Below are 24,017 nucleotides of genomic sequence, written 5' to 3'. Positions count from 1 at the left end.
GCGTTCAAGGTGCATTCTTCCCCAAATGCACAGCCAGTAAGACAAACCCTGTGTCTTTATAGGGAATGTACACGAACAGGAGGAGGCTCTGTGATGAACAAAGACTCTAATGCACATTGATTCAGACAAATCTGTATGTACTTGTCTAAGATATTTCTAAAAGTATTTAGAAGAAAATAAAAACAATGGAAATATTTCAAGACGTGTCATTAGCCATTTATTTGCTTAGCATGGAGTTTATTTAGCATTTATTTAGCTTTTTACACTCTTCATGTTAACTGGTTCGCCGGTGTAATAGAAAATTTTCTACTCTGCTTCTAAATTTAAACCTTGTGCTAATTATGTCATCTTTAACAGAATGGCATGTTAAAGGTGACTCAAATCCTCCACAGACTCATGCCAGAGAGTTTGCATACATTGTACATGTACGTATATTGCTGGTGAAGATTCTCAGTCATCCAGTCATGGTCATTCCAAAAAAAGTAAAAAACAAATAAAAAAAACAAAGCAACTGGACTTGTTATCCGTAGTTGAAGACGTTTCGCTTCCTCCCCCAGGAAGCGAAACGTCTTCAACTACGGATAACAAGTCCAGTTGCTTTGTTTTTTACTTTTTTTGGAATGTACGTATATTATTACGAAACGAACCTTTACGTCTTGACTTAAGTATATATCCTATTTTTTTATTTATATAATAATTTAAGTAGAACAATGACCAGTGCAGAATTAAGTTGTATTTACCGGAGATGAAGTGTAGACTGCAAATTCTGTCGTAGTATGATGGCTCCCCCAGTCCATTGGGAGTGTCTGCCTGCGTCCTTTTCATTGAAATGATCCATTTCTTTCTTCTTTCTTCGGTAAACGACAGAAACGTACATCAGACGATCTGGAATGCCTCTGTGTGCAACCGGGAGCACAACAAGTCGTAGGCATTGTTTAGATTCCAAAAATAAACTAAAAGTACGCTCTAAATCACCCGTTTAGTCATAGTAGACGAGAACAGTTCTGTTTCTGCCTACCAGCGGGACCCGGATGTAGCGCTGACGTCACGCGTGAACTGGTCTATAGTCTACAGCCTGTGTTTGCAGAGATGTAAGGTTAACCAGTTCTGTTTCTCAGTGTGTGTCATAGGTCTTACTTGTCTTTAAAGGCAGCCAGGAAGCAGCTAAAATTGTAATGGTCCCTTGAATTCAGACGCTAAAGGTTCATTAAAAAGGAAAACCATGCAGAACCAAAGGAGCGGCTGGATAGTTCAGCACAAATCTAAGGTTAGTGTGAATAATTCTTTGTACCATCAGCTTATCATAACTAACTTCTGGTAGAACACCAGTTATGCCAATGTGAAGAATTATGGGCGACATGTTTGCGTGACTGCTGCAGTGAAAATTATGGTTCTGTGGTTTCAGAGGAACCCATGACTGGATCTCCTACCTTTCCTTCACTCGCTGAAAACCTCTTCTGCAGCGATGTCTGAACAATTTTCATCTGTAAATAGGTTTCAGGGGATAAAAAATCTGTCTCTGACTCAAACGCCCCACTTCAACCCGACACTTATGGTGCAGCCAGACACTTTGGTATTTTCCGTTTCTCTCAGGCAGCTTGTTATGTCTACGAGCTGACAACAGACGGACACCACAGCGTTTTAACGTCGATTACAGTCACTGTGATTCAGTCCGGTACTGAAGATTTGAACTGATGAAATATCCCTGATATGAAAATAAGCAGAACGGTTTTCTTCCTTAAGTCAGCTGAAGCGCATCATGTATGCCGTAAAGTTAAAGATGGTGCTACAGGTTCTGTTCTACAAGGTTCTAATAAAGAGTAAGGCTGTTGCATCAGAACCTTCCAGAATATATGAACAAATTAAACATGCCATAGATACAAACCGCAGCTAAAATGTGCTTAACTATATCACCAGTGGCTCACTTGTTGATACCGCTGACGATTCATTAAAATAAATGTAACTGAACTTTATTTAAATTTATTCTTTACTTGCTTAGATTGATCATGAGTTTCTAGTAAAGCCAGGGATCCACGACATCCTGCTATCCTGGGGTTACAAATAACTCGCCTACTGGCGTCTGGACGACCACCAGTTTATTTTGTCACCATGCATAGTGAGTAGGATAATCAGGGAGGTGAAAACATCTCCAAAGCTCACTGTTGGAGAATTACAGCAAAGAGTGGCATCTTGGAGCAAAAGAACCTTAGCTACATGCTAACTGGTTATTTTGGAAGACATTTGTTGTGCCTTAAGAAATTTAGTTGAGGCCGGTTCAAGATCATTTTCTGTCATTCACAAAAGAAAATGCTATTGATCTTCACATGCAGACTGAAAAATACCAAAACTGAATGAGATTTAAAAGCAGAAGAAGCAGAAGAGAGAAGAGCTACACGCAGCGGTCAGAAAAAGCAAACAATGTTGTGGTGTCTCTTAAATGGCCGACAGACTGGATTACTGCCTTTGATCCTCAAAGTTAACAGAGCGCGTTTATGAGTATTATTATAAGTCCACCTGCAGTCTAGCTCTAATGAGGCAAACACCTGCAGTGTCTGACAGCAGAACAATGTCCACAGGTTCTAAAGTTCTAAAGTTAGAACACGTCCTCCTTCACCATCTATAGCCTGGAGGGAGGGGGATCAACAGGGGAGAGATCTAGTTTTACCAGATTTAACATGCGCACACAAGGCAGCGTAACAATGTCTAAATTAACTTAAATTCAGTTGGATTTACACAGACCCAATTCACAACTTGTCATCTCAAGTCTCTTTCCAGAATCAGTTCAACCATTTCCTCCAGTCAGGCTGGTTCAGAGCTTCTCTCTCAGAAACCCAGCAGGTTGCATCCAGTCACTGACCTGCAGCTTTAAATCCTCCTGGATGAACATGGAGCCACAGGAGACAGCTGCTGGCAATAAGTCATTGACTTTGCAGCAATCCCTCATACTGAGCATGCATGAAGCGACAGTGGAGAGGAAAACTCACCTAGCTACCTTTTGGTTATATACAGCAATCAGTGTTAAAAACGACTTTCATTGTAACCAGTGTCAATGTCATGGATTCATAGCAATTTTTCTCATCTTCAACCTTTAAATGTGCGGTTTCTTTCTCTCCTGCCTTGTTGTTCTGACACTATGGGTGTGTGGTAGGAAAATTAAACGATAACTTCCCAGATTTACTGAATAAGGAAACAGTGAAGTGGTCAAGTTCCAGTACTTTACTGAGAGTCAGAGACTGACCAAAGAAATGTTTCCTTTCATTTATTCATATAAAGTATAAAAATACTTCTAAAAAAGTAATCACAGTAATTAATGTCTCTTAAATTTAAGAGGCTGTTAATAGAAAATCATTATACTGCAGAACTATTCACCTAATGGGACTTGAGTTTGGTCACTGGCTAACGTCTGTGTTCAGGTTCCAGCAGAAACGGACAAAGACTTGATGCTAAAATGTCTCTAGAACATCAGACAAGGAAAACTTCCTATGGAGCGTGCACAGAATTTCAGAAAAACACAGTTAGCCTCATCGATCATCTTCTCCAGAGTCAAACTGTGAAGTGACTCTGCCCACAGAGCGTCACATTTCACCGGGTTATACTTCCCAAGCTACCCAGCACATTATCCATTTAAACGGCCAATTATGAGAGAGTAAGAGCAGCAGAATGGGGGGTGGAGGGGGGGGGAGGCACTGAGAGAAAGAGAGGAGCACGCTGGGGAGGGAGGGAAAGTCTGAGGGGGAAGGAGGGGGGAAACGTTAAAGACGGGAGGAAAAAGGAGGGGGAAGCTCCTGAAAGACATAAATAGGAGGAGGAGGACGTTGGAGCCTCGCAGTCTCTCATCCTGACAGCCACGTCCACTGCTCTCCCGTCCCCCCTCACCTCCAGCTTTCTCCTCCATCTGCTGCCAGCCTTCGTTCTTCTGGAACCCTGCACAGAACCAGTGAGTAGTCTCCACAGCACACCTTCACCTCGTTTAGGGAGGAGCAATCAGCATGCAGACGTCATCATTACTGCACACTAACTGACCGATGCCTCGTTAACACGGCAGCCTGCGGCTCGCATGCAAACCTACCGACACGGTTAAAGCAAGACAGAGAGAGACAGAAAGCAACCAGATACTAGAAGATGGGAGAAAATACTGAATGCATGACAGAAAATGTTAGATGGGTGTTTCTGGAGGAGCTCGTACCTGAGCTTCCTTCTCTCCTGCTCTGCAGTAAGTGAGCTGCCTGGATCTAAGTGTTAGAAAGAAAAACTGCCCATGACTTAAATCCAACTCAGCCATCCTTTGTGGTTTCCTCCATTCCTCCCACTAACTATTGCAATGTGTCAGATCTGAACAGGAATAACCCGAATAATAAACCGTTACATTAATTCAGTCTAATTATGAAATCTGTTCATTTCAGTTTGTTTATGTAAAGCCAACGTCACAACACACGTCTAAAGGTGTCTTACTGTAAAAACATCTTGACTCAATCCAGTCAGACAGATTCATTTACATCTATTACAACTGATCCAAGTCATCAAACACTGCAGTCAAGATCAGTTTAATATTTAAATTAATTTTCTAAGGAAACCCAGCAGGTTGCATCAAGTCTCTCCAAGCAGCATTCACTCCTCCTGAAAGAGCGTAGAGCCACAGTGGACAGTCGTCTGCATTGTTGATGGCTTTGCAGCAATCCCTCATACTGAGCATGCATGAAGCGACAGTGGAGAGGAAAACTCCCCTTTAACAGGGAGGAGAACCTCCAGCAGAACCAGAACCAGGCTCAGTGTGAACGCTCATCTGCCTCCACCCACTGGGGCTTAGAGAAGACAGAGCAGAGACACAGAAAGCTCAGAAGCTCACATTGACCCAGGAGTACTTTCTATGTTAGAGAAGACAGAGCAGAGACACAGAAAGCTCAGAAGCTCACATTGACCCAGGAGTACTTTCTATGTTAGAGAAGACAGAGCAGAGACACAGAAAGCTCAGAAGCTCACATTGACCCAGGAGTACTTTCTATGGTAGATGGTAATAGAGGATGATCTGCCTAGACCCACTGGGGGAATTCAAATTAAAAGTAGTTTCTGAAAAGTCTTTTTAAAAATATCCAACAGGTTTTTCCCTTCAATGATTTTAATCTTGTAATCTGCTTCACGTGTGGTTGCTCAACAGCTTAAACACACATTTATAATAAACAGTCAATCCTAAGGACTCGAGTAGAAGGTAGCTGGACTTATTTAGTAGCTTCTGGAGGACGTCTCAGCTCCCGTCATGGATGGAGGTAAAGGTCTTATAAAGTGTAGTCAATCACACTAATGGGGTCGTTAAGGTCACTAAACGGTCAATTAGGACTCGTAGGTCACCATCTTTCCAGCTCAGTGATTGGGCCGTTTGATGATCCAAACTACAGCGCTGTCAGGTGAGCTGTTGTCCCAGGTAGTCAATGACAGTAAAACCAGGTGGAGATGAGCCAGGGATGCAGAGCAGGTGTTAGAAGATGAAATCTGAGGCCAGCTCCTCTGTTTATTGTTGGTTTCTCATGTTTAACACAGACTTCCTTCTTTGGCTCAAATGTGGACATAGGTGTCTTCAAACAAGTGTTCCTTGTCCTTGAGATGCAAACGACCCGCTGATTCTGAAGAGTTTGTTCTGTTTGAGGCTTTTTGTTTAGAAGCCAGACTCCCCCCCCCCTCCATACCTTTATAATTCTGGTCGTTTTAGCGTACAAAATGGATCCTTCCACCCTTGCGTTGTTTTTCGTACTGACCAAGCATCAGTTCCTTGACACGATTTGTTCCCGTTTTAACGATTATTTAAAGCAGTTTTCTAAAATCTGCTCCAATAAATAATCAACTGACTCCAATAAATAATATCCACCAACAGGAGGTCACTTAGTAATTCAATCAGTCAGCAGAGATCAGGACGAACAACCTAAAGATATGTTATAAAGAAAATGTCTTCAGAAAAAATTATATAGAATTAAATTAAACTTAACATGAAAACTGAGCATTTTTATGATTTACTTTAATTTACGCTCTCATTGACTAAATTAAAACCCTAATATATATTTAAGTAATTGTTTTGTTTAGAGGAGCAAAATAAAATCAGTAAAGGGTAAAATGGGAAATGAAGGGCTACAGACTGGTGAAAGTGTAAAATGAGCTGGTAGGAAGGAACATTAGAAACATTTATTATAATAAACATCATTTATTATTTATATGTTAGAAACATTTTGATTCATTTATACGTTTATTCTTTGACACATTCATCAGAACTGATGGACACTGGTCCATTTCTTCCTCACAAAGCACAAAAACACCAAACATCTCAAAAAACTGATTCTGTAACATTTTTCTTTAGGGGCAACTTCACAAACCTGACAGAGGAACCACATTAGTAAAGAAACTACTTGCAGTGGGAGCCCTGAGGACTAACACTGAAAGATTGTGATAGAATTATAATTTTCTCCTAATCGTCTCATATTTTTCAGACCATCCATCTTTCTGAACCATGGAAACCAGCAGGAAGCCTCTCTCCTCCTCTGACGCCCTCCATCACCTGCTTGTGGTGATGCTGACTCTCCTTCCAGCCGTGCAGTCCATGCCGGTACCAACAGACGTCCCTATGTGCACGGCGGCAGAAACAGCCCAGTACAGCCTGACCTTCACTGGAAAATGGACCCAAGCAGCGTTTCCTAAGCAGTATCCCGTCTACCGCCCACCTGCTCAGTGGTCCAGCCTCATCGGTAAAAGCCTGAACCCACACACACACGTTCTCTGAAATACAGGAATTACTGTGATGTAGTAGCTTTTTGTTCTACTTGGTTTGCTGTAAAACTCTATAGAATTACAGAAACTAGGAGAAATATCTTAGTATTAGTTGAGTAAAATAGCAGACACTGTTTATTCATTGGCCTTTAGTGTGCTAATAATCCTTGGAAGGATGTCTATAAAGCTTTAAATCCTCTGCAGGCGTGACCCACAGCTCTGACTTCCACATGTGGCAGAGTAATGAGTTTGCCAGCAACGGCGTGAGGGAGTTTGCAGAGAAAGGCGAGGCCTGGACGGTCATGAAGGAGGTGGAGACGGCCGGCGAACGCATCCAGAGCGTTTATGGCATCCTCTCGGCTCCCGCTGCCGTGGGAGGCACCGGCCAGATGAACACGGAGTTTGAGGTCTTTGCCAGGCACTCCTATGTGAGTCTCCCAGCAGCTGGCTGCACACATGCAGAATGCACATGCATGCCACACTTTGCAGAACATCATTTGTGAAAACAGTGGAGCCACATGGATCATTTCCCTCCACCTCTGAGTCCGTCTGACACACAAACCTAAAATGCATTAATGTGACAAAATGTGGAAAAGCTGAAGGCTTCTGACCAGTTTTAGTAAAACTGTGTGTGTAGCGCCTTCTAACTTCAGAAAGCGTCATAAATGGTTTTATTATGTGGTTCTGATTGACTATTTTACACCCAGCTTTACTGCAGCGTTAGCCTGGAGCGTAAACTGGACCCAAACATCTGTGATTAATAGACAACCTGTTCTGTGCCAACGGCTCATTTTCCAGAAAATCAAGGCGATGAAGACTAAAATGGTTCAGTTTGGCTCTTTAGAATAATACCATCAGCTGTCTTTTGCTCTCTTGTGCATTACGAGCAGACAAGAAGCGAATATCTTATTTTTCCTGGCTGTGTCAGAAAGACGAGACGCTCCAGTGATGTAGGCTGCAGCCCATCTGTGATGTGCATTGTCCTTTTGCTGCTACTTTCTCCTCTTATCTCAATTTATTACCATTCCTCCTCCTCCTCCTCCTCCTCCTCCAGCTCTCCTTTATCGTGCGGCTGGTCCCGAGTCCGGACTGGTTTGTGGGTGCGGACAGCGTGGACCTGTGCGATGGCGACCACTGGAGAGACAAAGTGACACTGGAGCTTTTCCCATTCGACGCGGGAACGGACAGCGGCTTCACTTTCTCCTCTCCCAACTTTGAGACGATCCCACAGGACAGAATCACGCAGGTGAGCCAAGAGCAACAGCGCATCCATCAGAAGGGAAACCACCAGCTTTCTGAGCCAGACAGGAGTTCACAGTGTGGTCAGAGAAGCAGCTTTTTACCTAATAACATGCTGCTAGCACATGATTGATTGCTCACTTAGACCATTACTGCTTATTTTGTTCAGTTCTGCTCTTAACTGCAGACTATATATTATTTTAGACTAAAAGAGTAGTCCTAATGTTTGCTAGTCCTCCTTTTCTCAGATCACCTCGTCCTTCCCCAGCCATCCTGCCAATTCCTTCTTCTATCCCCGCTTGAAGCATTTACCGCCCATCGCCAAGGTCACGCTGACCAAAATAAAGAAGATGAATCGAATCCTCAGCATCCCCTTAGAGCCCACCCAGTCCAACCTGCTGCCAACGGGAAATGAGATCGAAGACAAGCTGATAAGTAAGTGTGGGAAAATCATTATGATAAAACAGCTTTGAATGTCTAAATACCAGGGAACTATGTTTATGGGTATTATCTATGATTAAATGTTGCAAAATGCACAAAGCATACATTTAAGATTATATAGTAATCCTGTTTGTCTGGAATTTCTGTGCTAAACACAAAGTAGTGCTGAATTATAAGTTTTAAGCATCTAAAGATGTTGCATATGTCTGCGCCCCCTTTACTCTGATGCCCCTAAATAGAATCCAGTGGAGGCCACGCCTTCATAAGTCGCTCGATTATTAAATAAAGTCCAGCTTTGTGTGGGTTAATCTGACTAAAAATGTAGATGGTTTCTGAAAAACTCATGAGGCAGCATGGAGACCAGGGAACCCAGCAGGAGGTTCTGGTCCAGTTTACAGCAGGTCAGGTTCTACAGAACCTCCCAGAGTTCTGATCATCATGTGGACCTGGAGAGAGGATGGCCCACCTGCAGACCTACCAGGACATGGACGTCCACCTGGACTGACAGGCTGGACCAGGAGAGCATTGATCAGAGAAGCAGGAGGACCATGGTGGCTCTGGAGGAGCTGCAGAGACCCACAGCTCAGGTGGAGGTTAACCAGGAGGACCATGGTGGCTCTGGAGGAGCTGCAGAGACCAGCAGCTCAGGTGGAGGATGTTTTGACTGGACAACTTTAGTCAGGTTCTCCATTAAGCCGGTCTTTATGGAAGAAGAAGGAGGTGACAGCTGGAAGACTGCGCTGCTTGGAGTTTGTAGAAGATGCAGAAGAAGAAGGTGCTCCAATCAGAGGAGACCGTAACCGACCAGCCTGCATGCAGAATGCTGTGTGTGGAGGAAAGACAGCATCCCTGATGAAGCACGGTGGTGGCAGCATCATTCTGTGGGGAACAGGCAGAGCTGGCAGATAAAAACCAAAGACTGACCTGCAGCTGCGCCTGCAGTGATTCTACATTTAGACTCAAAGGCCAGATGGAAAACGCGTCACTTTTTAGATTTTTATTTCTGAATGCATTCATCATTTTCCTTCTGGGTCACAATCACATTTGTTTTTGTCCGTCAGATAAAACACACTAAGGAAATGTGAAAAAGCTCAAGACAAGTGTTACTGTTTCACCGTGCCGTGACTACGGTGAAGCACCCTCGGTGGACCCAGTTCGTTTTACCCAGTCAGGCGACTCCCACTTACTTTTTACCTTGAATGTAGGACGCATAAAACAGACAAGGATGCTTTTAGTTATATTTTATCTAAGTAAAGACAGAGAAATAGTTACAGTCACACCAGCGCTGATGGGCCCCTGATCGGCAGGAGGCCTCGAGTGCTCATCACGCAAACATTATAAAGGGATCTCGGGACACACCCATACAAGGGCGGTACACATCCAAACTGTGACATCAGCAGGGAAGCTGTGTCACCTCCGGGGTGGTATCTGATAGATATGTGCCAATCTTTTGGGTCAGTGCCATCTAAGTGTGCCATGCAGTTCTGGGATAAACAGCTCGTTCCACTTGACCTTGTTGATATCCTAACAGTCCCCCTGATGATGTGTCATTATGGCACATCACCAAAGATGATCAACCAGTGGAACGACAGCTCTCAGTCTGTCCCTCTCCCAGAACAGTCGGTCATTCCGTCCAGTCCAAGCAATCCAATCACGTCAGCTTCCGGCTTCCAGAGTCCATCCATCTGTGATCTCCATGGCAGTCGATAGTGCGGTTCAGTCTCTGGGGTCACACAATCTCTGCTGGTGTGACTGAAAAGCACTTTGTAAAAACAGTCCAGTTGTCCGTTAGCCCCCCCTGTTGGTGTGCCCCAAAGGCACATCACAACGAAAACAGTTCCAAGAAAAGGGCCGGACAAACCACAATGGAAACATCTTAGCATCAATCAGCATGAATACATCATAATTCAGCCTTTTTTACTCAAGCCCACAGTCCAAGCATTTTATCTACAATTTAGGGTTCAACTATTCGAGCTAGGCCTGTTTTAGGTTCCTATGCGCACATTATTTTAAGTTTACTTTAGACTATATAAGCTAAAGGTGTACCTTAATCAAGGCCAAATTCGTCTACTCTACCCCCACCCCAAGAAACCTCCTACTCGGTCCTCCACTCTCCATTCCTATGGAAAACCATCCATCGCTTTCAACCTCACAAATCCAGGAGTACCAGTAGGGGGCATCATAGGGCAGGCTGAGTCTTCATCACAAAAAACCATCTCTAAGAAATGGCAAAAAAGTGATGGAGCCCCAGTCAAGGGCACTCTCACTCTGGGCCAATCTGAGCGAGAAGACACCCTGTATTGAATCTAAAAATTAGCCTTACCGAATAATATATGGATCTGTGATAGCCATCAGATCCTGGTTCTCTATATAACAAAGCAAAAAGTTAGCAAGAACTGCAGGTCTTGGTGTGTGTGTCTGTAACAGAGAGTTTCCATTCTTAGTCATAAAGCCATAGCGATCATCATAATGCAACATCACAGTATAAACATCATAACACATAAAATCAAACATGGTGATGGAAGTCAGTGGAGAAGAGAAAGGAAAAATCAGGTTTGTGATATAAAAAGAGTCTGTACGTCAATAACGCAAAGTTAAGGAAGCCTTCAGGCCATTCAGGCACAAGGCAGAAAATAATCTAATCGCGCTTAGGGTCTCTTCAGGCAACTCCTCCCGTTGAAGAATAAGGAATCAGAGTTCACTGGCTTCTTCATCCCCAGTCCTCTTCTTGGTTCCTCCGCATGGACAAAAACGATTTAGTTGGATGGTAATGAGTGTCCTGTCCTTTTTCAGGCAATAAGCATTTTATCCCCAGGAAAATGCTCTGTTGAGATGGTTGGCAGACACCAAGCCTTGTTTACTGTTGGATAACAGAAACAAGGTGTAATTAGTGTTCTTATCAAGACTCCCAATCCTTCTTTCATTTACCTTCTTCAAACACTTTCACATCCAGATATTTCCGTTCACAATTATTGTGCTCTTAGCTTAACCTCCTTTACTGTAATCATTAGATCTTGCATTACCCTTATATAAAAGAGAAATCTGAAAGTTCAACGTTATCTGCAGCAGCCTTTCTCTATAATTCTTTCCCATGTGTGTCTCACCTTACAATTGTCCAACAGTTGAAAAGATCTCTGCAATAGAAATTTATCATCATATGTTTCATGGCTACTGTGACACGGTTCATCTCAATTTATCTAGCACACAAGGAATTGTATTAAAACCTTTCAGAAACTTCTTACTGAACCAGCTCCAAAATACTTCACATTTTTCTAAAAGGTCCAACAGAAAAACCCTTAAGTTTGTAAAAGAAAGCTCCACTATATATATTTGCAGAATAATGTTGTGATGTTAATAAGAAGCAGCCCTATGTACTTCTTGTCTTATTTTGAAAAGCTCAGCTAAGAGAAAGGAAGTGTGTGCATGCCCCTCGCCCACACGGAGTTGTGATTGGTTGCTATTCAGGAAGTGGGTGTAGCCCAGGGCGGAGACAGGAAGTAGTTCTGTGAATCACTTTCAGCTTGACATGCATCAACCCAAAAGACTTGTAATTGAATGCGCCCTCCACCTGAAGCGAAGAGCAATTCTAACCCCATTAATTCTTGATTTTTTAATCCCTTCTGCTTGTTTTAACAGACAGCTTTTGTAAGCGACCTTGGTTTTTATCTTATGTCCCCCTGTTTGAATCTTGTTTGAAACAAACCTTTAAACTGTAGTATGCTGTGAGCAGTAACTCATTGTTGCTTATTAAACACATCGCCCCCTGACCATGTAAGTAGCTCCATACTGCTCTAGGTCTTTAAACCTTTTTCAGTCATTCAACATTAGTTTAATTGATAATACATCCAAGCATAATTATATCCCCAAGTAAATCAACCCTTTAACAAGTATCTAGTTCTTGTTCTCATGTGTTTAGTTTATCCTTGAAAAACTTTAAGCAGACATTACTCCGAGTGATTTTCTTACATTTTCATACATTTATTATTATTACCTTTGTGATCTTATATCACCCAGTGATCTATAAATCCTTATTTTATGTTTGCACCGTCTTGTCCCAGCAGATTAAAAATTCCCATTTTAGAATTTGCTTTTTTGTTTCATCAATCACTGTCTGTTGTGATTATTGAAGAAATTGTGCAGTTCCTTTAAACCCTCTTAAATATTGACCACCCGTTGGTAAATGATCAGCTTTAAGTTTTGCCCTTCTTCTAGTTCTTTGTTTAGCCTTAGTATCTGCTCCTTAAATTGATGAATAGTGGAATTCTTTGTATAAACACTTCTCTGTGTCCGTATTTGTTTTGGCCTCTATAATTTTGTTTTTTGCATTTTAAGTGTGAACCTGGTCAGGATAGAGAAAGTCATCTCCGATGCTCCTTTTGGCAATCCCAGCAAACCCAGACATAAAATTGTTCACAGTCAGTGTTAGGTTATAGGTAATCCCTGTGGGAACACGACGTCGTCTCCTTTGTTCAACCTGGTTCCAAGCGCCTGGGTCATCGAAACACTCCACCACCTGCGACAAATCTCTGACATTTTCAAACCACAGCAGCAATTCCTGGGTGTCCACACCCCCTGTCTGTGAAATGTCCCCTTGTCGTAAGCCCAGGCTTTCAGTTTCTCTCCTGTTAAGTGTCCCCCTTTAGAGCCCATTTACCCCAAAGAGTCCAAGAGTGTGTTTTAGGTGCGTTTCCTGAACGCCAACCTCTCCATGTCATGTTCGTGAAACCTTGTAGTTGAATTCCATCACCTGTGAAGCAAAGCAGTCATGCATAGTTCTTTTCAAGATGCTCTCTATCACAGCAGGATTATCCATGTCTGAAGCCATTGCAGCTCTGATGTTCCTCAGAGCCAACCTTCATGCATTGATATCATGTTGGAGCTGTTATCCTCATCTTGTGTCCAGGAGTGCTTCTGCTGTCCTGACCAGATACCAAACGTCCAACTAATCTAATTGACCTCATTACTTTTCTGCATGTACAAGAGGACGATCGTTAGATTATCCTGGTCTAAAAGACCACTAGGTTAATAGATGGCTAAACTATGTTTATGTGTTCTTTTCTTCTGGATGTTTTAACATTTAGTTAAAGAACAACTATTGTGCTATTTTGTGTTCAAACAGATAGTTGTTAAGTCTCCTCACACCTTTTAGGTAACTGCGTACAATTCCAAACTATTTACATTGGTGCTTTAATCCTAATTTACCCAAGTTATTTATTAGAATAAGGCATTATTCTAAACCTGCAGTTATTCTGCTTATATTGAAAAATTAGCTTGCTCACTCGTTCGTTCAGTCGGTTATGCTATTAACTGTTGCTGTAATGCCTACTTTAACTTTTTCGCCCACTAGTTTTTCCATGATCCTAATTATCGCCCATTGATGTTATAGCATACATTGTTCTTATCCACTTTCCTTTTACGTTTAGACGGCCCCTCTATGTAATTCCCTTACTGTAATCCCCAATATAAGTTGTCAAACCTTTTAGGTTTAGCATAATTACTTAAGCTGCTCTATGCTCTCATCCCGTAACTTAATATTTTGGTGCAAAATGGATGTCTTTTAGCGGTTCCCCCTATTTCTTCTCATGCATGATGTATTTTATGAAGCTTATTGTATCTCAAAGGTGCCTCTTTGAATCTTATTCAAAACCCCCTGTGGGGTTAATAAAATTCCAAAACATATTTATATGTATTTTAAATGATTTAAATAAAAACCTTGTTAGACAAGTAAAAGAAAATCCTTCTTATCAGCGGCCCAAAATCTCTACCAGCTTTGTTTCCAGACCAGTACCACTTGTCCGAATGCGTTTGACCCTCTTATCGCTCGCTAATAACAGCTCTGACTTAAAACAATTAACATCCTAGGGGTTTAATAATAATCTTGATTGCTTTTAATCTGAAAGTTTTCTTCTAAGCGCATCCGCCAATGTGTATGTTTCTAATCTGTGTTTCGTGTTTTAATTATGTGCAGGAAAATCTGATGTGAAATGCAGAAGGGGTGTCTGCCAACTCATCTTTGTTTCGTGTTGCGGTCCATTGAAGGTTATCCGATGCCTCTGTCTTTGCCCCCGCAATTAGTTGTCCATTTTCAGTCCTCATGTCTCAGTTCAGTACCACAACATCGTTCCAGGACGAGCATTGTTCATGAATCTTCTTTCTCCAACCGTTGTGTCTGAAACCACAAGGAATTCTGCCAGCATTTTGCCAATATGGATTTTGTCCAAAATCAAATTGTCTAATAAAAGAATTGTCTATCTTCATCCGTAGTGTAGTGTAAATAAGTTGAAAAGAAAAAATCAAAACAAAAATTACAAGAAAACTGTCTCAAAACAAAATCAACCACATCGTTCCCTCTGAAACAAAATTATTCTTGAAGTTTTTCACCTTTACCCCAGATCTTGATCCCTTAAAAATTTATCCAAGCAAAATATTTTACAGACAGTTCAACCTCTTTGTATAAGTTCATTAATAAAAACATTTCTCTTAACTTTGTAGCATCACATTCCCCATTAAACCTCTATGCAGCTTCTGCAAACATTACTGATTTTTTTTTTTTTTTTTTTTTTTTTTTTTGATTAAAAACTGGATTAGGCAGGAGTCAAGTACATCACCTTTTTCTCCGTCCTCTGGACCACTGTGGCACCGCTTGGTACTAACTTGTCTCTGAGAATGCCTAAAAAGAGACTAAAATCTCTCCGTTAGCACATTCCAATTATATATGACCAGGTTTCCTTGCAAGAAAAAAGCAGAGAACAGGATAGAAATGTTAATGTGAGTCAGTGGAGAGTGGAACAGTTGGAAGGGGTACATGAACAATTTCCAAAGCCACCTTCTTACCGCTAGAAGGATACTGAATACTGAATTGTACTTTATAACTAAATTTGCCTTGCCTTGCCAAGAAGGTCTCAATATTACCTGTCATAAGTTTGTTAAACTTAGCATAATTTAGTCACTTTTGTCAATCCCTGCACGTCCATTTTAGATCATGACTTCTTACCATACGGCCTGAAAGAGCTCACTTTCCAGAGTCTTCTGTCGGAACAAAAGGTGGCTCTACAGTTTCATCTCACATCATCTAAAAGAAGTAACTCAGAGAAAAACAATTCTGTTAGTGTATTAGGTGACAAAAGAAAACCTGGTCTTTTTTTTTTTTTTTTAGTGTCTTGGTTCTTAACGTGATGTGTCTAAGTTCTTGGTTGGTCCAGGGGAGGTAGGAATCTCTTGTTCCTTTTCTTTCAGCGTTTTGTATTAATACTTCTCCTTTTCTTAAATTATCTGCCGAACAACCTTAAATATTGTCACTTCTTTGTCACTGGTGATGCAAAAATTAAAGCAAAGGAATCATTTAACAAAGAAATAATCAAAATACACAAAACAATAAAAACCCGAAAGTAAAAATTCTCCTAAAGCGTGCATTATGTGTGTTCCAATATCTTTTAGCATTCTTTTGATTTCTTTCTAGCTCTTTCGATCATGCAAACTTAGTTATTAATGCTTTTCAATCTTTACATGGTCAAGGGTGAAACTTTAAAGCAACCATTTTCTCTTTCAGGCTTTTGAGCTTCTAGTGTTTTTCTATACATGATAAGAGTTTTCCCCGTAATTCAGCACATTGAGAAAGCTTACCCAAAAACAAAGAGATTAGAAGTAGAATCTAACTCTTCACAAGCTGGCTTTATTTCATTCTTTCCCTCTGACATAGTTTTCGTGCCCCCAGGCCAGAACACACAGACCCAGCCTTGCCATAACATTCAGATGTTTACATCATGGTCAGATTTGTTTATCATATCTATTGTCCTGTTTCAGATTAAACTGACCCTCTGAGGCTTGCCTCAGCTCAGCATAACTGATAACATCAGATGCTTTTGTAACCGATGACATGCTTAATGTGGCCTTGTGATACTTCTCAAAATTTCTCATTAGCTGCATTCAAATCCCCAGTAAAAAGAAATAAAATAAATTAATACAGAACCCTTAGAAAAGCAACCATATTTAGTCCCATACAGTCTGTTTAAAGCAGTTTGTCTCATCTATTTAAATCAAAAATCATGTATATCTTAGTGCTCTTAAATTCTTCTTTTTAGGCAGCTGTAAAATCCTTTTCTCCCAAACATTCTCCCATATGCTCCCCATATGCTGTTTGCCATTTTATTAATGTTCTAAAATTACAATATAAAAGCTTTTTCTCTGTTATTATTTCAGCTGTCATGAATTCATTGACAAACACAAGCCAAGCACAATCTAATAGCATAACTGAATACAGCCCTAACGCCTCTGGTTGCTGTACTGCATATTTAAGCTCCAAACAACAAAAACTTTTATCCCCAGTCCCAAGTATTTCTTACAGCCCTGGGATATTTTCTGTAGACACGTTAACATCTCTCAGTGTAACAATTTAATTTGGCCGGATGTTTAATGTGGGAAGAAAACAAACTGTTATTGAAATCTCTCTTTACCTTTCTTCAGCTTTTAGTTAACGTAGTTCATGATTAAAAACGTCATTTGAATTACGGAGCTGCAGTTCTCCCAAAACAAATGAACATTCTGAAACCATGAGCATTACTTTTACCCCGAATTAATTCACACAGACTGACGAACGTTTAGTTACATAGATACATACACACGTACGGTTACATACAAACGATGACATTCAGACAGACAAACACGTGCAGGCCTGCTTTTTCACCATCTTAAATAGTTCTATGTTTTTCATAATTTTTAAACGTCAACGCCGAAAGATGTTTTCAACGCGTTAAGTTCCCGCTTAGTTTAAAAGGTGGAGAGCGTGCGCTGGTTACGACCACCCGATGCTTCGTCCACACGCGGTTTTACGCTTCAGTCCCGCAAGGATACAACTCTGTGTCTCGCAGACACCTGGACGCTTACCCCTTTTTGAAAGTTATACGTTGCATTTAATAGTTACGAACAATTTTATCCACAACGGAAGTCCCAGTCGGTCCCCACGTAAACGCTTCCCCGGTGCAACGCCCTTTTAGTTCCGTTTCCGTTTCCTTTTTATTTTTTATTTTATTAAAAACTTTCGCTTTTTCTTTTTCTTATTAATCCAACTGCCCCGACCAACTGGTTGCACTTTGAACACCCCCCTGCGCCAAAAACCCCCAAAACAAAACAAAACACAAATACATTTATCTGTAACCTCACTTACACACAAAGACCCATTTGCACACACACACACAGACACACTCAATATCCGCGGATCCAAGCAGTCTCTCCCCCACTCACTCTGACTCAATAATCTCATTTCAACAGACACAATATATTGTACAAGACATGACGAAGGCAACAATATCAGACAGACAGCTTGCGCGCAAACTTTCAACATTCTGTTCACATATGCTGAAGCCGTCTCCCCTGCCCAACGTGTAGTGTCATTTAAAAAGGCCAGAATCCGTACTTACTGGATAAAAATGTCCTCAATGTGCTCCAAAGTTGCCGTGCCACTGGGGCCAAAGGAGCAGCTGTTCCTAGTACGTCAGTTCCAGCAGAGACTTCAACCGCATGTACCTCTTGTGGTTCCAGGTATGCTGATAAGCCAGTCCTCACATCACCAATAGCCAATACATACCTGCTTAAAGTCTCCACGAATGCTTGGATCCAAAGGTGCGCCCCTTTTCTGGGATCAGGGAACATGTGCCTCAGATGAACGTTGTCAGCACATGAAAGAGGGCTGTATACAGCTGCATTCACCTGTCCTGTAGCACTGTGAGTCTGAAACAATGGCAGTTGCACACTTTGTTTTGTTGCAGGTAAAGAAAGATCAGTTTCGCTAGAATGCAGGTTACATCTGGGTCTTACGTCACAGCTTATCTGTCCCCCACATAACACCATACCAGGCACCTGCACCGAAGGGTCTGATGAAGTCACCACACTCCTGGCCTTGGATAACAGTTCTCCCTTATCACCATGCAGATTGTTTTGCATAGTTGTGTACTTACCTTCTTGTTTGAAAGAAGATGATTCCCTTACCCCCTGCAGATTTTCACTCTCTTGTTGTTTGTCGAGGCCTGAGAAGCAAATGCTGAAATAATGTTCAGTTAGTTTTATCAAGCCTGCTATTTTGATTTCCTCTTTTTGGCATTTTTCTCTAGCAAACTCACCTGCATCAACCGTTTCTACTTGTGCTTGGGCTAGTCTATTTTTTAACATTTGCAAATAGTAAGTGCACATTTTGGCCTCTGGTGGTGACCCTTCTGTATCACCAAAAACCCCGTCTCTTCTCATTTTTTCACACCACTCCTCAAATTGTTTTAAATGGTTTTCAGCATCTTTGTGTGGGAAGTTTGCCATTATGCTCCTTTTTCCTGTCTCCAGCAGTGTTCCTAAAGAACCCCCCTGGAGCTCATTTTCTGCCTGATTCTCAGTCATTCCAGCACTCGCACGTCTTGGCCAACCTGCTGGGACAGCGTCCTGACCCCGGTCCAATGAGAGCTTATTTTTTATCTCTCAGACACCAAAACTTATTATGTTCCTATATGCCTTATTATTGTGTTTTTACACGGCAGTTTCAATGAGCCAGTGTACTCAGGATGAGAAGGCCCTTACCCTTCACTTCCACGGCTCAAAGATAGTAACGTGTCTCACACACACACACACACACACACCCACACACTTTCTGGCCAAGCTTTAGTTAACTCTGTACGTACTTTTTTTCAAATACCTTTGGATTGGCTGCTTTTAAAGTTCTTTAAGAGAACTTTTTTGGAACCATTGAAACCAAAAATCCAACTCTTATGCGCTCTGTAGGTACCCTTTAACTTACCTTTTTCAAATATCTTTGGATTAGCTGCTTTTAAAGTTCTTTAAGAGAACTTTATTGGAGCCATTGAAACCAAAAATCCAACTCTTACGCGTTCTATAGGCACATATAATTGGATTAGCTGCTTTTAAAGTTCTTTAAGAGAACTTCTGGAACTATCGAAACCAAAAATCCAACGGCTTTTTGATCTTTTAAAAGCCACGCGTAATGGCGTGTCTGTCAGAATGGCTGCTTTTATGCTAAACACAGAGGAACACGTATTTTCCTCTGTGCCTAACAAGGGGACCTTTTAAACCCTAAATTCTCAAGGTGCACAGTATTTTCGGAACCCTGGCCAAGGGTTCCCGGACTCTCACCTCTGTGACCGCACGCAAATCCCAAGTTCTTATCGACACGTTTGCAAACAATTATCCTCAAACCTTTCTCTCTGCCTTTAGTAGTACAAAAAGTCGGCCCTCCAGGAAGAAAAAGACACTAGGAGATGAATGAAATCTCCTTACCTTTTGTGCGGCCGCACGCTGTGTGTTTTTCTTCCGGAATGGCGTCCTGACCGGAAAACGGAAGGTGGTACGTCGTCCTTTGGGTCCGGGCGGAAACACCATTTTGTTACTGTTTCACCGTGCCGTGACTACGGTGAAGCACCCTCGGTGGACCCAGTTCGTTTTACCCAGTCAGGCGACTCCCACTTACTTTTTACCTTGAATGTAGGACGCATAAAACAGACAAGGATGCTTTTAGTTATATTTTATCTAAGTAAAGACAGAGAAATAGTTACAGTCACACCAGCGCTGATGGGCCCCTGATCGGCAGGAGGCCTCGAGTGCTCATCACGCAAACATTATAAAGGGATCTCGGGACACACCCATACAAGGGCGGTACACATCCAAACTGTGACATCAGCAGGGAAGCTGTGTCACCTCCGGGGTGGTATCTGATAGATATGTGCCAATCTTTTGGGTCAGTGCCATCTAAGTGTGCCATGCAGTTCTGGGATAAACAGCTCGTTCCACTTGACCTTGTTGATATCCTAACACAAGGTTCTGAACTAATAACAGACATTAAATAAGGTAAATCTACTATCATAAAAAGAAATAAAGCATGCTGTGTTCCTAAAAGCTGCCACTGCGCTGATAAATACCAACAAGAAGCCTAAAAACTACACAAAATGTGCTAAAAACAAAACTAAACAAGTCAGTGAGGCTGTTCTGACTCATGCAAGCATTTGGAAAACATTAGAGGCCATCAGCTGCGTCCTCGCCACCAGGACCCTGAGCAGAAGCAGCAGAGAGCCGGGCCACAGCTGGGCCAATCATCTGCAGCAGAGACCTACCATCATCTCCAAGGATGAGCTGGACCCACATACTCCTGGCTTCCACTTTACTGACACATGGCTGCAGTTAAGAGTCAAAGGAAAAGATTAAAGACGTCTGAAAGTGAAAGAGAGGAGCAGGAGACCCACTGACCCCAAACTGCATCCTCTTAGACCCGAGCAGCGAAGAGGAGCTGAAAGCAGCCTGGAAAGGCAGCCAGCGGTGCTGTAATGGGGTTTTAGTGTTTAAGGCGACAGTAAAAGCTTTGAGTCAGCATCAGAGAAAACAAGCCTGTTCCCCCGGCTACACAACAACAAACAACAGAGCGTTCCTGCTCTCATTCCCACAGCGCCATCCTGGCCCTCCATCTGTTTATCCTTCAGCCTGAGCGCTTACGCACACTTTCCTAAAGCTCAACCGCTCACCTGCTCAGGATGTGACCTGAGAAAGACGCCGCCATCAGTCAACGTGCATCTTACCGCGTTTTAGCTCCTTCTGCTTCCCAACGCTGAGACTCGGGGTGAAGGGAAGGTTAACGTCAGCCTCCACGGCTGCATCCATCTCTGCAGCTTCCGTACCGCCTCCACGCCTTCTGCTTTTCCACTTTTTAGCCCACAACTGTGATACGTATCAGTTATACTTAAACTCAAAGCCTGGTCAGATGCTGCAGCAGAGGAAGTTCAGAGCGCCGCTAAAAAGAAAACCAACAGCAAGAATATGAGACTTTTCCTTCAGTTTACAAGGAGAACAAATGAGAGAAGCAGACATTTTCCATTACTTACAGTTAGGTTGCTCTTTAGCAAAGAAAGCAGCCTCCAGGCCAAAAACGCTCCATGAATAAATAAAAGGTAAAATCAAATAAAAGCACCTCCAGCAGCTCAATCACTGCCAGGAATCTCTGGCCAGAGGCTGGAGGTTTATAAACTGCTGCACATCTCACATGGTAACGCTTACTGTAAGCTCGTTTTCCTCGTTTATTTGCTGTTTTACACAAATAGTCGCTGGAAGGAAGTCCTTCTCTGCATTACAGCCAACTTTTATTCTCTTTATTATATATAAGTCATAATAAAAAGGCAGAAATGCTCCGCCTGCAGATGAAATGTGATACAGACAGCAGGGCGTAGTGTTTTCAGGCCGGGCTGACCGTAACCTCCCTCTCTGCGCAGACACCCCCCTGGACTGCGAGGTGTCGGCCTGGTCTCCATGGGGCTTGTGCAAAGGTAAGTGTGGAGACTCAGGTGTGCAGCACCGCACCCGCTACGTCATAATGCAGCCAGCAAACAACGGAGCAGCCTGCCCCCTGCTGGAGGAGGAGAGGAAGTGCTTCCCGGACAACTGCTTATGACTAGGCCGGGACAGGAGGGAGAGGAAGGAGAGGAGGAAGAAGAGAGAGAAGAAAGCCAGGAGAGGAAGAAACGGACGGAGACGGTCAAAGAACCACAAAAGGTCTGCCGTTTACTCCCTTAAGGCGTAGACATCCATCTTTAATCAGTTTTATCATCTCTCTGCTAAAAAGGGCCTTCTGATCGACACGTCAGTGCTGACCAGGCAAATAAGGCAGCAGACACCAACTCAGCTTGGAATAATTATCAAACCGTCTGCAGAGAGAGACAGAAAAACACTGGTATTTAATATGATTTGACGAATTTAAATCATGTACAAATTGACATCCTGTTAACTGAGATGTGACCAGAAATAAATCCTAAGATCAGACCAAGGATGGCCTCCAGTCAAACCAGACATGTCCAGAGTTTTACAGACGATGTGTTTGGGTTCCTTCAGAAAAAGAAAATATTTATTGACAGGATTTTAACCTGTTCTGTACAGTAAAAACCTGAAAGTAATAAGTTGTATTCCTTTGCATTATTGAGATAAAAGTTTTTGTATAAAACCAAAAAAAGAAAAATGTAACAAATGCACAAAATCTTTCTGTAGGAGTTAATAAAGTGTGAACGTATCACATGGTATTGAGTTTGTTGTTATTAATTATAAACCGTTTCTGAAAAAATAAATGCTCTTAAAATATAGAAATATAGAGCTGCTCCACGCATCGCTCTGCTGCCTGAATCCAGACTGAAACAGAGAAACATACAAACATATTCAGCCTTTGTAGTTTCAATTAATTTTAACTGGTACAAGAGTAGCATTCAGTTTTCACAAGCATAGAGCGCCCTCTAGCGGCTACAGACGGTAATGTTTACTCCTTGGTTCATGTTGGTGAGTATAATTTACCATTTAAAACTGATGAAACTATGACAAAAAAGTACAACTTGTAGTCCAGAACATACAGTAATTGTGTTTTGGTCTTTAACTCCAACATCTGTGAGTAAGATGCAGAGAAACTGTTTTTAAAAGCCTCCTGCTGAGGAACCAGAGGCCAGCTGTGTCTCCCTGCAGCTGCTCTGGTTCTGGCCTTCAGAGAACAGCAGAGACCCTCAGAGAACATCCAGCATCATGGAGACCAGCAGGTCAGGGAGGAGGTTCTGGTCCAGTTTACAGCAGGATCAGGTTCTACAGAACCTCCCAGAGTTCTGATCATCATGTGGACCTGGAGAGAGGATGGACCACCTGCAGACCTACCAGGACATGGACGTCCACCTGGACTGACAGGCTGGACCAGGAGAGCATTGATCAGAGAAGCAGAAGGACCATTTGTCCACAGGACAAATATTAGTGGACATTTCCCAAATTTGGTCTCTGTGCAAGAAGGCCAGAAGAAGTCCTGTTTGCAGCTGAAGGCCAGAAGAAGTCCTGTTTGCAGTTGAAGGCCAGAAGAAGTCCTGTTTGCAGTTGAAGGCCAGAAGAAGTCCTGTTTGCAGCTGAAGGCCAGAAGAAGTCCTGTTTGCAGTTGAAGGCCAGAAGAAGTCCTGTTTGCAGCTGAAGGCCAGAAGAAGTCCTGTTTGCAGTTGAAGGCCAGAAGAAGTCCTGTTTGCAGCTGAAGGCCAGAAGAAGTCCTGTTTGCAGTTGAAGGCCAGAAGAAGTCCTGTTTGCAGCTGAAGGTCAGAAGAAGTCCTGTTTGCAGCCCCATCCCACACAGGAGGTGGTGGGTGCTGCATACAGCCTTAGAACCCATGACTGCTGCTGAGAAACTTTACAAGCACACTCACTCATATACCTACAGGTGTTTGGATCCAGGTGATCACAGATAAACTACATTTTGCTGCGACTGCCACTAAATACATCTTACCCTGAATATTATTGTGCTTTTTAGTCATCTTGTTACATGTGCCTTGGTTTTTTGTCCCTGTGATACTTTTGCCGTTTGCTCTGTTGTTCTCTCTCTCTGCAGGTATAGAAGAAGAATCCTAGGATGTTGACTAGGAGAGTTGTAAAAACCTTTATAGCTTGGACAAAACCCTCAGTGACGGTGCTTCAGGGCAGAGACAACCTGGTCCACAGAGAGCCAGACGGGGGAGTAGTTAGCCATGTTTATGGTTCTTTCTAGCAATCAGAGTAAAACGCATGTTAAAAACGTAATTAAAAATCATATTTGAGTGCAATTG

The 24,017-nt window shown here is 42.3% G+C and overlaps 1 protein-coding gene across 1 annotated transcript; it reads left to right on the top strand.

Annotated features, from left to right (window-relative positions):
- Positions 1-3,803: 3,803 nt before the first annotated feature.
- Positions 3,804-22,479, top strand: spon2b (spondin 2b, extracellular matrix protein). Its single transcript, XM_012856152.3, has 6 exons — positions 3,804-3,937; positions 6,474-6,728; positions 6,955-7,178; positions 7,805-7,996; positions 8,238-8,424; positions 21,681-22,479. Exons 2-6 carry the CDS (start codon positions 6,494-6,496, stop codon positions 21,857-21,859), a joined length of 1,017 nt encoding a protein of 338 aa, XP_012711606.2. The 5' UTR covers positions 3,804-3,937; positions 6,474-6,493; the 3' UTR covers positions 21,860-22,479.
- The last annotated feature ends 1,538 nt before the right edge of the window (positions 22,480-24,017 follow it).

Source organism: Fundulus heteroclitus, chromosome 23, assembly GCF_011125445.2.
Source record: "Fundulus heteroclitus isolate FHET01 chromosome 23, MU-UCD_Fhet_4.1, whole genome shotgun sequence".
Lineage (NCBI taxonomy): Eukaryota > Metazoa > Chordata > Actinopteri > Cyprinodontiformes > Fundulidae > Fundulus > Fundulus heteroclitus.
The sequence above is the reverse complement of the archived record's forward strand: the minus strand, read 5'-3'. Positions and strand labels throughout refer to the sequence as shown.

Bases quoted from the DNA above. Each gene is read 5' to 3' on its own strand.
- spon2b (XM_012856152.3), top strand. From the start codon at position 6,494: ATGGAAACCAGCAGGAAGCCTCTCTCCTCCTCTGACGCCCTCCATCAC. The intron at 7,997-8,237 runs GTGAGCCAAGAG...TCCTTTTCTCAG, and splicing joins CACAGGACAGAATCACGCAG to ATCACCTCGTCCTTCCCCAG. The intron at 8,425-21,680 runs GTAAGTGTGGGA...CTCTCTGCGCAG, and splicing joins GATCGAAGACAAGCTGATAA to ACACCCCCCTGGACTGCGAG.